The 17,093-nt window shown below is 54.1% G+C and overlaps 1 protein-coding gene across 2 annotated transcripts; it reads right to left on the bottom strand.

The window, feature by feature from the left end:
* Positions 1-2,958: 2,958 nt before the first annotated feature.
* On the bottom strand, positions 2,959-13,523 carry Rnh1 (ribonuclease/angiogenin inhibitor 1). Of its 2 annotated transcripts, none has more exons than XM_004637948.2 (10): positions 13,411-13,523; positions 9,486-9,590; positions 6,573-6,743; positions 6,073-6,243; positions 5,416-5,586; positions 5,170-5,340; positions 4,915-5,085; positions 4,544-4,714; positions 3,270-3,440; positions 2,959-3,188 (listed from the first exon to the last, which is right to left on the bottom strand). In XM_004637948.2, exons 2-10 carry the CDS (start codon positions 9,569-9,571, stop codon positions 3,101-3,103), a joined length of 1,371 nt encoding a protein of 456 aa, XP_004638005.1. In that variant the 5' UTR covers positions 9,572-9,590; positions 13,411-13,523; the 3' UTR covers positions 2,959-3,100. The 2 variants fall into 2 exon arrangements, with proteins under 2 accessions (XP_004638005.1, XP_023578611.1); XM_023722843.1 differs by lacking the exon at positions 13,411-13,523 and adding an exon at positions 11,382-11,442.
* Between the last annotated feature and the right edge of the window lie 3,570 nt (positions 13,524-17,093).

Below are 17,093 nucleotides of genomic sequence, written 5' to 3' on the forward strand. Positions count from 1 at the left end.
TGAAACAGTTGAAAGAATTAACAACTTGGGGGCTGGAGAGATGGCTCGGTGGTCTAAAGCACCTACTTAGAACAAGCTTAGCAAAAGCATCAGGGACCGCGGTTCAATCCCCCAGCACCACATGCCAGCCGGCCCGCCCCCTGGTGGGCTGAGCTGGCCTCTCTCTCTCTCTATCTCTGTCTCTCTGTCTCTCTCTCTCTCAAATAAATAAATAAATAAAATTAAAAAAAAAAGATACGTCTCCATCTCTCTGTCTACTAAGATAACATTCTTGTGTGTGTGTGTGTGTGTGTGTGTGTGTGTGTGTGTGTGTGTAACTGGGGATTGAACTCAGGTGCTTGCACTTGCCAGGGAAGCGCTTATTCCACTGAACTATCTCCCCAGTCCCCTATTTTTTTAAATTTATTTATTTTGAGACAAGGTCTCGCTATGTAGTTCAGGCTGAGCTTGAACTCTCTGTAGTCCAACCTGGCCTCAAAATCACAGCAGTGCTGTTTCAGCCTCCAGAGTTCTGGGGTTACAGGTATGCATCATGTCCCACTGTGTTAGAATAACATTTAAATTTTAAAAAATCATTTATTTATTCGGTCCAGGGTCTCACTACACAGCTCAGACTCATAGTGATCCTCCCATCTCAGCCTCCCCAGCACTGGGATTACAGCTGTGCACCACCACACCCAGTTTCGGGTGGCCGGCTTGATGCAGGGGACCACACTGAGGTACTGGGGCTCGAACCCAGGTCCTTGCGCTTGCCAGGCAGATACTTAGTCAGCATTATGATAATGCATTTTCCTCAAGTCAAACGACTTGCCAAAAATGCTTAAACCAAATTAGAACTCTACAGGCTACATGAGGGGCTGGGGAGATAGCTCAGTGGAATAACTGTGTGGCTGGCAAGCACAAGGTCCTGAGTTCAATCCCTGGTACCACAAAAAAAAAACCAGCATAAAAGATAGTACTCAATACAGGCTACATGATTTATACCTCCACTGTTGTGAATTCTACAAAGATGAAATGGGTATCAGCAAATTGAGACTTGAGAGCTCAACGTAATGCATTCCCTGATGGGTCAGCCCTGCACTGCATGTGAAGCCCTGTTGGCAGAGAGGGCTTGGCTGTCCTTGGGAGAGATGTCTGCCAAGTGCTGCTCTGCGTGAAGTCACTCTGCACGCCAGCCTGAGCTCTGCCTTCAATCCTGAGCACACTCTTGTCCTGGGTACAGGTGACTTGTCCCACACGCGCTCACTGTGGGCAGGCGAAGCAGGAACAGCGGGCAGTGGAGCAGTGGAGCAGCAGCGTTGTCGTGCCTCCCTCCTCCTCCTCCCTCTTGTCCTGCCCTTTGTCCCTTGGTCTTTTGTGGTCAGAGCTGGAAGCCCTAGGGCTGTTCTTTGCAGGGACAGGTGCTGGGAATCGAACTTAGGACCTTGAACTTGCCAGACAGGCACAGTACGACTGAGCTACAGCCCCAGCCCCAATGACTGCTGTGTTGCCTACAGGGCAAGATGTGAACTGCTGAAGATGGTAAGGCACCTGGGGCAATGGGTGTCTTCACTGCCCCCATCTCTTCCTTGTCCTTGCAAGGATGTTCTCTTCTTCCTAGCCTACCATACTCACCATCACCACTCCTGGCAACACCACTGCCTTCACCCACCGTCCTTGACTCAGACATAAAGCATAAATACCAAGGTTCTGGGTACCTTGTAGCCCTTTATTCCCAAAAGCAACTGGCCATCCCAGACTCTGCTGCACACACTTTTGTCTTAGTTTGTTTTCTGCCACAGGCCCTAATTCCAGGCAGGAAATTGGGGACTCACTATAGTAGCCCCTAATAGGAGGAAAGGAGACCCTTCTCACCTGGTGCCAGGGAAAAGGGTCTTCAATATCCAATGTCTTTAAGCCTTCTAGTAGTCCATGACTTCATGTCTTACATTCAGGCCCTTAATCAATTTTGAGTTCACGTTTATAACCAGTGAGAAAGTTTCATTCTTCTGCTATAGCTATCAGATAACCTTTTCAGACTTTCATAGTTGCCGTCACATGGCCAGAATCATTAGATGGAGTCAAGCCTCTAAGCTAGCTTATGTCGCCCTTTTTTAAATGCTACAATAAAAAACTTAAAAGAATAAAGGAAGTGGGCCAGGGAGACAGCTCAGTAGAGTAAGTGCCTGTCTGGCAAGCACAGGGTCCTGAGCTAAATCCCTGGGATGGGGGCGGGGGAGACAATAAAGGAAGTGTTCTACTTCTGTTATGTAAGTTCTCTGTGGCCCGAGACAGTTCATCTTCACTTAGTGTGGCCCTGGCAAGCCAAAAGTATGTATGCTTACGCTCTAGAATTTTGCTTTCTAGGCTTCTCAGCCTTATTTTTCAGAGAATAGTTTGGGGTTTTTTTTGTTGTTGTTGTATTTTGTTTTTCAGAACTGGGGATTGAACTCAGGTCCTTGGGCTTGCCAGGCAAGCGCTTATTCAACTGAGCCATCTCCCTGGCCCCCCAGAGAATAGTATTTTGTAGGTTTTGTTTCAGGATTTCAACTCTTCGATTTTGTATTTAGGGACTGTGAATATAGGGATTTTAGACCAAGGATTTTAATGTCTTGAGATTGTGTGGGTGCAGGTGCCATGTATTGGGTGAAACCTTGGGCCTTGTACTTAACGAGCCCAGGACCCACCACTGGGCCACCCCAAGCACTCTTTCATTTCAGAGTCCTTTGGAATTACACTGGGCACTGCCCAAACTGGGCAGAAGCAGCTAAGGTGACACGTCCCCTGGACACCTGTCTCCCCAGTGGAGGGGCAGGCCTGGTCCCAGGGGCAGGCCTGGTCCCAGGGCTCTGCAGGCCTTGTGGGAGCCACAGCTGTCCCAGGTGGAAGACGTGCTGCTAAGAGCTGTTGTGCTGCTGATCTGCTAAATAGGAGGGTACACTGAGCTGCAAGGGCCCCCAGGAAGGACAGGACCCTGCCTGCCAACAAAGCCCTTTAATAATTCTACCACGAAGTAGGAACACAGCGTCTCTGTCCAGTCACAGCCAGGACCCCCTCTGAGGGAGCCCAGAGCAGGTCCATGTGCAGAGGGCCAGTTCTGGGAGCCTGCACAAGGTGCGCCTCAGGAGATGATCTTCAGGGACGGCTTCTCCCTCTCCAGAGCCTCTAGCTGGTCCCTCATGTCATCGCTCAGGTAGACATCGAACAAGCTGCAGGCAGGAGGGAGTGCTGTTTCCATACTCACCAGCCGTAAGGTCCCCCCACAAGCCCCAGGAGCCCACACCACTCACAACAGGCACTCTAGGGCACAAGTTGGCTGCCGGAGGCCCTCCACCAGCTGCAGGATGCCAGGGTCCCCCAGGCCGTTGTTGCTGAGGTCCAGCTCCCGCAGGCTGTGGCAGGCCAGCAAGACCAAGGCCAGGTTGCTACAGCTGCTACTGGTCAAGTTACAGTCCCCCAACCTGTGCAGGGAGTAAGCAGGGGTCGGGATGGACTGGCCCAGGCTCCCACCTCAGCATGGTGAAAGCCCACAGCCAGGATGCTGTCAACCCTGAAACAGACCTGCCTGTGGCAAGTCAGGACCTCAGGGTGCCCATTCTTCAGTCCAGCCCATCTCTTGGTCCCTTCACAGTCCCTCCACAGCCCCAGGTATTGTCCCTACTAAAGACAGGGAAGGAGTGGACACACCACACCTTGCTTCCCCTACGACTAGCACCTGTGACAGTACGGGGGTATGCAAGGGGGCGGGCAGACTCCAGTGGAAGGATGTGGGCAGACCCAGCACTAACGCCCACAAGGGCAGGCCTGGACCAGATGGTCATGTGGAGTCACACCCACTCTGTGTCCAAGATGGGGTGGGGCAAGGACCCCTTTCCACCAGAGCAGTGGTAGCCCACCCTTCTGCTCCTTTCCCACCTAGCTGTGAGGGTCCCACAGCCTTGGCAGCCAGGAGGGTGACCACTGAGAAGGCTACAGGACTGTGCGCCAGGTAGCGCAACCCAACCCTTCCCAATGCTCAAGATGCCAATACCAAGCAGAGCCACAGACTAACAACTGCAAAGAACACACATCCAAGAGCAGAAGGAAGCTTGGGAGACTGGCTGGAAAATGAGAAACTCCAAAACTAAGAACAAAAAAAGAGAAAAGAGTGCACTGCAGGGCAAAGTCCTGGGCCCACCAGGAAGAGGAGGGGAGACAGGACAAAGAGCACGTCACTCAGGACCAAGGCCCACACCAAGGTGACACGCACTCAACTGGGGACATAAGGCCACCTGGGAGAAAGCACAGATCAAGGGCAACAGGGCCCTTGGGAACCAGAGAGCAACAGCAGAGAGGAGGCTCAGGCCCCAAACCCACTGGCGGGGCCGCACAGGCTAGTGCTGCAGAAGCTTCCCCGAGAAGCTGCTAGAGCACGCCCAGCCGAGTAGGTGAGGCAGAAGCCACCCTTGAGGCTCTGCTTGGGAGCGGTGGGAAGGCTCTGGCATCCCCCCTCCCCCCAGCTGCCAGCCTGGCAAGACCTCAGGATCGGAGCAGGACACGCATGCACAAGCACACACAGACTCACCCGAGCACCTGCAGCACGGAATGTGGCTGGCCCAGGGCCTGGCACAGCTCCTGCACACCACTGTCACCCAGATTGTTCTCACTCAACTGCAGCTCTGTGAGAAACTTGTTCTGGGCCAGCACTGACCGGAAGTAGGGGCAGCAGGCGGCTGTGAAGCTGCATTCCTTAACCCTGTGGGAGAGACAGAACAGGGGCCCCCAGCACCCTGGATTCAGGACTCACCCTTGTTGTCCAGGCCCCTACAAGCCCACCACCCCCAGACCTCCAGCTCCTCTCCATGCTGGGCTGTGGTCCCTGGAAGCCCTGCAATCTCTGTGTGGGCTCCACTGTCCTGACAAAGGCCCGCCTCCAACGCAGCCCCTTGCCCTCACCATAGACACTCCAGCTGGCAGGTGGGCGCCTGCAGGGCCTCGCATAGCAGCCGGGCACCCTCGTCCCCCAGCCCGTTGAGCATCAGACTGAGCGCCTTTAGGCTCTGCTTGGCCCTGAGGACCTGGCACAGGTCCCTGCAGCCCCCAGCAGTGATATCACACTCCCAGAGCCTGCAGGACATAGACAATTTCTGAGGAAAGCCCAAGACAAGACGGGTACACTGCTGCTACCACCCAGTCTGGGTACGAACTCACCACAGCTTCTTGAGCCTACAGCTGGGGTGCAGCAGGCATGAGCACAGCGCTGCAATACCCACATCGCCCAACCTGTTGTTGCCCAGGTCCAGATCCTGCAGAGAGGGCTTGGCAGCCAGAACATCACAGAGCTCCTTGCAGCTGGCTGCCGTGACACCGCAGTTCTCTAGCCTGGAGACAGGGCCATGTCCAAGGGAGACCCTCAGCCCCAGCCCCACCCCTCTGTCCTTGAGGCCCGGTGCATACCAGAGTGTCTCCAATGGACAGGCAGAGTCCTTCAGGCCCCTGAGGAGTGTGCGGATGCCTGCCTCATGGATGTCATTATTGCTCATGACCAGCTCCTTGATGCTGGACTTGGCCCGCAGCATGGAGGCCAGAGGCTCACAGCTGGCATCTGAGAGGCCGCAATAGTCCAGCCTGGAGGCAGACAGGGTCTCAGCACACTCCATGGCTCAGGAGTGGGGTGGGGGTGGGGGAGTCAGGGAGACCTGCTGCTGTCTCCTCACCCATCCCTCTTCGGCCTCCACCCTCTCCTGCCTGAAGCCAGGGCTAAAGGTCAAGGACACGAGCACCCAGAGCCTCTGGACACACTGAACATTCCTTCAGGCAATGTTCTGAAAGCCCAGTTCATAGTCTGGGTCTCCCCCAGACCCAATAAAAAGGAACTGGCCCATAGGCAGGGCCACCTGTGCTGGGCTGTGTCACCCTGATGTCCCCTAAGTCCTATCAGGCAGCCCCTTGCCAAGGACACCCAAAACTCTGGGGAAGGGACACTACGAGAGTGCTAGGACCCCACACACCCTCCCAGCTCTGGTGGCCGCAGTGCCGAGGCTGTGCAGGTACCTGGCCGGGTACCAGGTGAGGCAGTAGGAAGCCCAGAGTCCCCTCAGGACACAGACTCACTGCAGCTTCTCCAGATGGCACTGGGTGCCCATGAGTCCCTCGGCGAGCAGCCGCAGGCCCCCATCCCCCAGCTGGTTTCCACTAAGGCGCAGCTCTCGCAGAGTGGGCATGGAGGGCAGCACACTGGGCAGGACGCCACAGCCAGTCTCTGTCAGGCCACAGTACGGCAGGCTAGAACACAAGACCCTCAGTGACCCCCACCTCCACCAGACCCCAGAAATGCCCCACAGAAGTGTGCCCCGCTCCTCTGAGCAGCACCCTGAGTCTCCAGGCTGAGATAGGAGGGGGCCATGGGGCCATATACCAGACCCTTACTTAGGTGGGGCCATGGCCTAGAACACGGCCAGAGGGTACCCTGTCCCCATATGACAGCCACCTCACTCGTGTGCCTCTGGTTGGAGAAAGGGTGCCTGCAGATGCCACCTATGCCGTGCAGACACCTGCAGCCCTGGAAGCTCTCCTGACCCTACCTGTGCTCAGCAGGCTGTGCCAGTCCTCACCTGAGACTCTGGATCTTGCACGTGGGGCTCTGCAGGCCCTGCAGCACGAGGTGCACACCAGCATCCCCCAGTTCGTTGTTGCTCAGACAGAGCTCAGTCAGGGTGGGGCTGGCCCGCAGCATGGCACTGAGGTCTCTGCACCGTCCCTCCGTGAGGCCACAGTCCTCTAGCCTGGGGACAGACCCTCGGGGTCACTGTGGGTCAGAACCACTCTCAGGCCTAGTGACCCTCACACACCTCAGGCCGGGACCCATCAGCAGCCCAGAATATCAAAGGGTGATCTCTAATGATGACACTTAAAATGCGACACAGAAGAGAACAGCAGTAGAGAGTGTGGGTTGTCGTGTTCCCAAGGTCATTCATAACAGGTCCTATGTGTCTACACAGGACACATAAGGGCAGACCTCCGCCAAGTGATGACCATGAGGCTCATGCAGATGGCAGGTCTGGGGAACACGAAGGCCGAGAGTTCTCAGCAGGCAGGGAGGATGGCAAAGCTGTACCTCAAATCCGCTCTGATTCACACGAATACATGAACCAGTGTGGCTGGAAGAAAACCAGCTCTTACCACAGAAGAGTGATGGTTGAGAAAGTGGAAGGAAGAAAAAATGACAAAGTGTGCTGCACCACAGTGACTTCAGACAGTCACCAAGGAGGCTGAGACCAGCAGCAAAACTCATAGCAACAGTACAGCGGAAACGGTAGAGCCAGGTCTCAGCATGTCAGCCTGGACCCTAGTTGCTTGTACGGGGAAATCATGACCCAGAGAGGAGTCAGAAGCTGTGGTGGGGGCTGGTGAGATGGCTCAGTGGTCTAAAGCACCTACTTAGAACACGCTTAGCAAAGCACAGGGACCGCGGTTCAATCCCCCAGCCCCACATGCCAGCCAGCCCCGCCCCCTGGTGGGCTGAGCTGGCCACACACACACACACACAAATAAATTTTTTAAAAAAGTTAAAAAAAAAAAAGAAGAAGCTGTGGTGACCACACAATACCACCAACACCCATGATATGATGTGCCAGACAGGACCCACAGCAGCTCCATGTTCCTGCCAGAAACGGGTGACCATCATGAGAAGAACCCAAGTCCAGAGAGACAGAGCAGGGCATCTAGACTTAAGAGTCAGGTCACAGGGACCCTCGCAGGGCAGGGAAAGGACAAAAAGCAAAACGCATCTGAAACCAGCTGGGTCGCATGACCATCTTCATGAGACCATCATCAGGGAGGCTGGTGGAGGTCAAGGGCCTTCCTGGCTATATGGACTTAATGCCAGGAAAAGGCAGCCCAACAGGCATTGCTTACTGCCCTGGGCCTGCACACACTAGGGGCCAGAGGAGGGCCTGACTCCATCCCCTGCTGGAGCTGGGCGGAAACAGGCATGGCGCCACAGCAGTGGCTGGGACCCCGGTGCCTCATCCTGCCACTGTCCCCAGAGGAGGAGTGGGACCAAGGAGCAGAGACCAGGTTGCCTGTCACCCACAAGCGCCACTGCCTTCTGCCTCCAGGCTACTCTGGGGAGCTGGCAGGGGTTTTTAATATAGGTGCACATCTGTGTGTGTACACAAACATATATGCATGTATACACACATGTACATATAAACATGTATACACATATGACATGCAAAAACATGCAGTCACAAGCACAGAAAATGCAATTTACAGATTCATGTGTACAAATCAGAACACACTGGAGCCAGGGAGATGGCTCAGTAAAATAAGTGCTTCCCTGGCAAGCGCAAGGGCCTGAGTTCAATCCCCGGTTCCACCAAAAAAAAAAAAAAAAAAGCATACATATACATAAGCAAACATGCATCCATACATATACAAACTAGAAAATACATATATACATGCATGCATTATATACATGTAGATGTATATAAACACATGTGCATGTATACATTCAAATGTACATGTGCATATACATAAACATGCATTTAGATACAAACATATAAAGACACATGTAACTTGTATGTACATGCACATGCATAAACATGCACACTCACAAATACATGAGTGCATGTGTGCATAGGCATGTCCTTGTGTGCATGCATATGCACATATACATGTGCAAACATACATCTACAATTATTTAAGCATATGCACATAGGCACACACACGCACATATACATGCAATACACATATCTACACATACATAACATTGCAGTTTTGCAGAGATGGAACCCAGGGCCTTGTGCACACCAGGCAAATGCTCTGCCCCTAAACTTTATTCCCAGTAGTCTGTTTGTTTTTTTTTTTTTCCTCCGAATGTCTTTAGGGCAGGTTTGGCTGGCTTGAGTTGTGGGGATCAAACCACAGCAACCTGAGCCTGACTGCTTTGTTGAAGCAGCCACTTAAAGAACTGAAGTAAGGGGCAGCCTCCCCCCACCCCCGTAGTGTTTTTATGTGTGGTTTTTCTTTTTTTTTTTTGAGATGGTCTTGCTATGTAGTTCACTCTGGCCTTGAAATCATGATGATCCTCCTGTCTCAGCCTCCCAAGTACTGGGATTAAAGGTGTGCACACCGTGTCTGGCTCCAGTGGTTTTGACTTTTTTTTTGGTCTGGTTCAGGATACCTTCAGGGCAGATCTGGTATGGCTTGAGGATCTGGGGAATGAACCACAGCATCCTGATTGCTTTGTTTAAGCAGTCATATAAACAGCTGAGCTAATGGGCAGGCCCCGTTTTGACTTTTTTTAAGTGTCAAAAAGCAACCATAAGGGCCAGGGATATTGCTCAGCGGCATAAGCACCTGCCTGGCAAACACAAGGTTATGAGTTCAATCCCAGGTACCGTTTAAAAAAAAAAAAAGGAACCCTAACAATATCACCACGTGCCATGAACGCTGAGACACTGCAGCACGGCGAGGCCCTCCAGCCTGCCACACACTCCTCATGCTGACCCAGGTGCCTGTACCTGACCACTTGGTGCTGCTGGATCAGCGGCAGGAGCTCCGTCCACCTGGCATCACTCAGCTGCTCACAGCAGATCTTGAGACTCATGATGTATATGCGGTGTCGTCTGGGCAGGAGGCAGAGGGAACAGAGTTCTCAGGAACTCTCATGGCCCTGCAGGCCACATGTTTTCACCACTCAGGACAAGGAGCACTGTCTGGGAAGGGCCAGCCTCTCCCAGCAAAGGCCTGTTCTGTTTCCACCCTTGACTTCAGCCACTTGGGCTCCAGGAGCAGATGAGGGGTGCTGGACTCCCTGGCTCTACCATAGGCAGCAAAGCTTGGGAAACACAGCTGTGGGGTACAGAGGCCACTAGCCATGGTGGTACCTCTGGTCTAAGAGAGGGCAGAATGGTGAGTCTGCCTCTTATTGGCTTGAGCAGGGATGGCCCAGGCTGGCTGTGAAAGTCCTTACTTTCCACTAGCCCAACCTATACTGAGGCCAGTGCAGGCTGGCAGACAGTATCACAGCCCACATCAGTGAGCCCCCACAAAGCTGGAACTCCCAGATGCCTCCTCACACAGCCTGACCTCGTAGTTCAGAAGCACTGCAAGGTGAGGGGCCGGGCAGCACAGGGCACTTGGGCTGATTTGTGGGCAGCCATCAGGCACAGCTTCCATAACTGTCCTGGACCTGGCACTCTCTGTCTGCCTGTGCAGCGGGCCCAGGCCCAGGCCAAGGACACGGCAGCCCATGCTAGCCAGGAGGGGTAGGCACAGGTCTCAAGCCCTAAAACCTGATAGGGACAGGCACAGAGTCTGAATACACAAGACAGCCACCACTGTGGATAGTGGCTACTGAGGCCCCGAGACAGCACAGCACACACCTGCCCTGGAGAAAAAGGGCAGTCTTGTCTGAGGGGCAGCTAGCCACACAAGGCCCCACAGGTTTCCTTAGCGACTGACGGCCAAGCAGGCCAGCTGGAGCAGCACCTGGCCACCAGGCGCACACCCTGGAAGGAGTGTCTGGACCATTAGCTGCGTGGGGAGGAAGCTCTGCCTTCCAACAGCTGGAGAAAAGGAGTCGAGGGGATGGCTCAGTAGAATAAGCGCTTCCCTGGTAAGCACAAGGGCCCAATTTCAATCCCCAATAAAGCCGGAGAAAGCTCAGCACCTTTCTCTCCTGGAAGTCACAGGCTGGCTGACTTCTATAAAGGTTGGGACAACATGCTGATGGAAAAAAAAACAAAAAAAAAAAACCACACAAAACATGCTGATGGCCCCAAGAGTCTCCTGAGAACATCCCCTTCCTGTTGTTGCTCCTTGGCCCAGCGCTGTCTCAGGGCCCACAGCGGGGCAGAGGCCCCTTTGTGCCAGCCAGGACAGACATGTTTATATGCTCACAGCAACTGAGGCAAGGGCAAGGCTAACTCATGGTCACAGTGTCACCCCATGGAGGAAGGCACCTAGAGTCATACCTGTCCCTATGCATAGGGAGGGAGCAAAACCAGGTGGGGCTGGGGCCAAGTGAGTCACCCTCACCTTAAGGTCATCTCCAGAGTCATGGGGGGGGCAGGAGGGGCCACCTGACTGCCTCCAGGTGGTCCAAAGTCCCTCTTCAACCCAGGCCACACACAAAGGAAGCCCCTGCAGTCTCCCCCTGGGGCACAGGCTCTGGGATTGGGTTGGCCAGCTCCCCTGCCATGATGGCAGGGTGGGAACAAGTATGGGGAATGGACATGACAGCTGAACCCCCCTCAGCCTTAGCCAGGCCCCACTGTATACTCTGAGAACATCAGGATGCCCTTCGGCCCCCCTGGCTCACTGGCATGTTTGAAACTCTCATGAAAACCTGTAATGGCCCCAAACACACACACGCACACACACACACACACACACACACACACACACACAAATACCTCTATGTGCAGGAGGCCCCACAGGCCTGTCCAGTCAGGAGTCAGAAGGAACCTTCACAGGCACACCCACCAGCCCACAACCACGTGGTTCCCTGGAGGGGCAGACAGTGGCAGCTGGCCCAGCCTCAGAGCCTAGGGGGGCACAGGGAACCACTAGGTCAGACGCAGGTCATGGCAAGAGGCTCTCAGGAACCCCACTTGCACCCCTTTTCAGGTTCCCCACACCCGCTGGAATGGATGCTTCACCATGTGTTAAAAGAGCCAGAAAGGGACCTGAGAAAAGCATGCTGGGCCAGCCGGGTGCTGCTGGCCATTACCAGCTGCTCACCTGGTGCCTGCCAACCGCGGTCCAAGCCACTGCTGCCCTTTCAGCTCAGAGTGAGGCCTCAAGTGCAGGGAGGGCCCAGAGATAGCCTGCCACCTCTCACCTGCCACGTCTCACTTTCACTTTGCCTGCTGGAGACCCTCCCACCTCTGCTGCTCACACCCAAGGCTCCAGGAGTTCCCCAGAACACAAGTAACAGGACAAACCGGACATTCAGGAGACTAAGACAGGAGGATGTCCATGAGTTTTCAGCCAGCCTGAGCTATATACTGAGCTCAAAGGCAGCAAGAAGTACAGAGACCCTGTCTCAAGAACAAATAAAAAGTCAGAAGGTGGCAGCCGGGCTGGTGAGATGGCTCAGTGGTCTAAAGCACCTACTTAGAACAAGCTTAGCAAAGCACAGGGACCGCGGTTCAATCCCCCAGCACCACATGCCAGCCCGCCCCGCCCCCTGGTGGGCTGAGCTGGCCACACACACACACACACACACACACACACAAATAAAATTTTTTAAAAAATAGAATATTTCTTTAAAAAAAAGAAGGTGGCAGCAGCAAAGGGTACTGAGGATGGAGAGAGGCTGCCTCTAGACGCTGGAAAAGGCAAAGGCTGATCCTCCTCTGAAGCCTCCAAAAGGAACCAGTCCCATCAAGCCTTCACTTCAACCCAAGACTTATGTGGACTTCTGGTGAAAAGCCTAAGACTGCAAATTCGCGGCGATCTGGTTATAGCCAGCAAACTAACACTTCTCACTTACAACTTAACGCTTTTCTTACACTTCTTACAACTGTTCCAGTAACCTTTTATCTACTAAGTAGCGTCATTTTCAACGGGCAACTGATTTACTGGCCCGACCAGTCTCCACAAGGGGCCTTTCAGACTTCCGTTCTGATTTTCGGGCCCTCCACCGCCTTCGAAGGGGGCCTGCCCGGTTCGACTGACCCTCCCACACTCCACCGAACTGCGCCCAACTGCGGCAGACCATCAGCGATCCCGGCGCCGGCCGGCATCCTGGCTGCGCCCGCGGCAAGGCCGAAAGCGCCTGGAGCCGAGACCTTCCGGGGCCGCGTCCCCCCTCCCCAGGGCGCAGGCCTCCAGGTGGCCAGAGCCCCCGCGGACGGCGGACTCCTCTTCTCGCCGCAACGGCATCCCGGGCCGTCACATGCAGCCGTCCCCGGAGCGCCGCCCGCCTGGGGCCGCGCGTCACCGAGGCCCTCCCTCGTCCCCTGCACTCTGGAGGGACACAGCGTATCGCTCTCTACCCGGGATGCCCATCCTGGGATGTCGGCTTGGGGGTAGAGTCAAGGGTTGTTTTTCTTGTACAGAACAGTTTTGCGGGCCTGCCCTGGACGTGGTCGCTAGCGCCGAGCAAGGGTTGCACGGGCGCCGCGCCGGCGCGAGGCCGCGCACGCACACCATCCAGTCGCGCGGGAGCGTCCCGCCCCCACCGCAGAACTCCCAGCGTGCCCCGCGAGGAGCCCGCGATGACGTCCTCGGGGCGCGCCCAATCGCGCCGGGCGGCGTCATCTCGTCGCCTCTGCCCCCAGGCCGGGTTCGGCGAGCGCGCGTCAAGTCCTGGCAGCAAAGGCGGCCGAGGCTCCCGCCGCACCCACAGGAAGTCCTCCGAGGCCGCGGGCCGTAACGGCTGCCCAGGCCGCAGGGACGTCCGTCTGAGCACGCGCTGGCGAGGTGCGGGTGACCTACCTCGTTGCGACGGGGGGCTGTCACGGGCTTGGAGGACGGGGCGCGCACACAGCTGGACGGGGCTAGCTCTCCGGCGCTCCGCGGCGGGCGTCAGCGTGGGGTGCGGCCGAGAGGCGGGAGCGGGCGTAGGGCGGGGCCTGCCTTAGCCATTCCTCGCTTCCAGGCCGGCGGCGGGGCCGGCCACGTCGGCCGGCGGGCGGGCCCGGTCGGGGCGGGGAGATGGGCGGAGCCTCGCTGGCGGCACCCCGGGCTCGGCCTCCGGACAGGGAGGCCGGTCGGAGCTGCGGAGTTGCGCGGCCCGCGGCGCTCGGCGGTGCGGCTTGCGGTTTGCCCCTGGATGCCAGAGGGCTGCTGTACTCCTGCCCGCCACGAAAAATACGTTCTCGGGAGAGCGGTTAAGTGTCCTACACTTCCCTCTTGGAATTCTCTTAAAGTGAGGAAAACGTGTGTGGTGCTACAGGGAATTGAACCCAAGAGCCACATCTTGCATGGAGCCACATCTCGAGCCCTCCTTCCCTTTATTTTCACTTTTAAACAGCGTCTCATTAAGGTGCTAAACTGTCCTGGGTGGGTAAGATACTGGGATCTCCCAGCCTCGACCTCCCAGGGGGCTGCTATCACAGGAGCACCACAATGCCTGAGGATGGTTGGTTAGTTCGTTCTTTTTTTTTTTTTTTTTTTTTTTTTCTTTTTTCTCTTTTCTTGATACTTCGTTTTCCAGCATTTTCTCCTAGTGTAAAACAATGATCAGCAGCTGTTTTTCTCCTGGAAGATAGTGATCTCCTGACACCAGTTACTACCCCTCCTCCTTGAGAGAAGGGGGAGGGGTAAAGGGAGGCAGCAAGTACACATCCCTCACATTCTTAGCAATAAGGGCTGGAAAAAGACGTGTCTCCCTTCACCTTTAGTGCCTGTCATGTCAAGAATTGAGGTCTGAGGCTGGGGAGATGGCACAGTAGAAAAAGTGCTTGCCTGGCAAGCGCACGGGCCTGAGTTCAATCCCCGGTTCCGGGAAAAAAAAAAGAATTGAGGCCTGAAAATGACACCCTGTCTCTTGGCTCCTTGGAGCATGTCCTATTTTGAGTTCACCGAAGCACCCCCATCTCTCATTTTTGTTTTGTGGTACAAGGGATAGATCTCAAGAACTCAGGCACACTAGGCAAACTCACCCTTAGAGGTGGCCATTCCTGCCCAGCTGGTGGTGGTACCAGTGACTCTCCATTGCTTACTCTTCCACATCCAGACGCATTTGGAGCTCAGAGATGCTAATTCTCCACCCTTTCCTCTTCCCACGTGTCCCACCTCAAGCCTTCAATCTCTTTTTGGCCCTATGGCCTGAAATGGACCATTTTTAGCTTTGTTTTTGATAGATTTCTGGCCTGAGTATAAACTGCAAAATTATGGCCCTGGGCTGGCCAGATAGCTCAGCGGATTAAAGCACCTGCTTTGGCAGATGCAGGGACTGTGTTTCAATCCCCAGCATGCCATGCCAGCTTGTCCCTGGGGCAAGCTGATAGTGACAACCTGGGCATGGTGGTGGCACATGCCTGTAATCCCAGCATTTGGGAGGTTAAAAACAGAATCACTAGGAGTCCAATCTAATACTGAGGCCCGGAACACCCTCTAGACCCTTCCCTAAAATACAAAAAAAAAAAAAAAAAAAAAAAATCTAAGCAAAAAGATTAAAATTAAATTATCATGCCCTGATTCAACATGCCTGAATCCCAGAAACAACAGCTTATCTTCCCAGTGATGGCTTCCTTGTTCTTCCCCACCCAGTCCTGGATACTTTTCCAGGCACACAAGGGCCCCCAGTCAGCTCCTGGGTGTCCCTGAACCTGCCCTCCAGTGAAAGTCCACAGTCTCAGCCTCCCTGTCTCAGGGCGGGGAGCCCTCCAGTTCTCCCTGCCCTCAATCTCCACGTCCTGCTCATTGGCAACCAAGGCTTTTTCCATCCTTGTCTTTTACTTCTGCTTCTCTGCTGTGTGCAGAAAAACCTAAGTTTTGCCCTGTCTTACATTCCTGTTACTGTGCTGAGATTGGAGGCTCTTAGTGACAAGAAATAGAGTGAGCGGTGAGGAGTTTATCAGGCCATTGAAGAAAAGCAGACCAGGCAGGTATGTGGGAAAAGTCCTGCCCCAGATTGCCCTGATCTTGTTGTTTTGTTTTAGTGTGGGAGACCAATGCTTGGCCTCATACTACAGACTGCTGCATTTGATCTGTTGTCTTGTGACCTTCCCAGAGCTAAGTTTCCGTTTCCCCTCTGAGCCATTTCCCAGAAGTCACATGCCTGATCTCCATTCTAGAGACCACCCCCAGTGCCTAGCAACCTGATGACGTATAATCACTCCTCCCTCTTTTTCCCCCGCTTCCTATAAATTCTGAGACTTCCTTGAATAAACGAGGCTTGATCAGAACCTTTGTCTTGCCTCCATTTCTCGTGTCTCCTGTCCCTATTTCATCCCCACTCCCCTTCCAGGGTCCTCGTTGACTAACCCGCGGGTCAGGTCAAGTGGCGCCCAACGCAGTACTCTGGCACGGGGGATCCAGTGAGGGACACTGGTCGTCAGCCTGGCCAGCACCCTTTCCTCAGGAGGTTGACTCGTCGCAGGAGCCTGCCTCTTCGTGTCCCCTCGGTAAGTGACCAGCGATTCATTATGGGACAGGCAACTAGTGAACATGAAGTGTTTCTTCAAGGCTTAGAAAAAGCTCTCAGGGCACGAAGAGTAAAGGTTAAAGGTAAAGATTTGTCTAAGTATTTTGCATATATAAAGTAGGTCTGTCCCTGGTTTCCCTTGGAAGGTACTATTGACTCCAAGCGCTGGAAATGGGTGGGCGATGCTTTAAAAGACTATTATGATGTTTATGGGCCCAAAATGGTCCCTGTGACTGCTTTTGCTTACTGGAATCTGATAGATGAACTCTTATCCCAAAAGTCTAGAGATCCCCAGGTTGCTTCTATGATTCAGAAGGGTGAAAAGATCCTCCGAGTGGACTCTAATCCCTCAGTCTCCGCTTCGGCCAATAAACCATCCACTCAAACTAGTTCAGATGCCCCCAAACAACAAGAGGACCTTATGTCCTTCGATAGTGACGGTGATGGGGAGATGACTCAGGCGCCAGCTCAAGATGGCACAGAGCTTGCGGACAAAGATGGCAGAGAACAAAGAACTTCTTCCCAATCAGTGAAGAAGCCTCTAGGGGGTGGAGCCTCTTCGGCCATTTTGAATACAGTTACCCCCACCAACACTGTGGCTACTAAACTGTATAGCAAGATTTACCCTGATTTGCCAAAGCCCCCAGAGCTTATAGCGCGTTCTAATAACATTGACTGGGATGATCTAGCGCAACAAGCCACTCAATATCACATTCCAGATTGTCCCCCACCTTTTCCCGCTGCTCCGCCTATGGTTTTCCCAGCTTTTGATTCCCAGGCAGAACTAAAGTCTAGGATACAATTCCTTAAGTCTCAGATCGCTTTAGAAAAAGAACACCAAGACCTTATTATTCTTCTTAAAGAACTTCGACTAAAAAATTCTTGTCACCACAATCAGCCTGGCTCCTGCTGCGTTTCTTTGATACCACCTACTGGTGGCTTTGTCTCCCGGCCCACTGCCCGGCAGGATCATACTTCCATCTTAATTGATATGGATGTACCACCGCCTATTGGTGACTCTCAGAAA

This window comes from Octodon degus, unplaced genomic scaffold (assembly GCF_000260255.1).
Source record: "Octodon degus isolate 3935 unplaced genomic scaffold, OctDeg1.0 scaffold00093, whole genome shotgun sequence".
NCBI classification, from domain to species: domain Eukaryota; kingdom Metazoa; phylum Chordata; class Mammalia; order Rodentia; family Octodontidae; genus Octodon; species Octodon degus.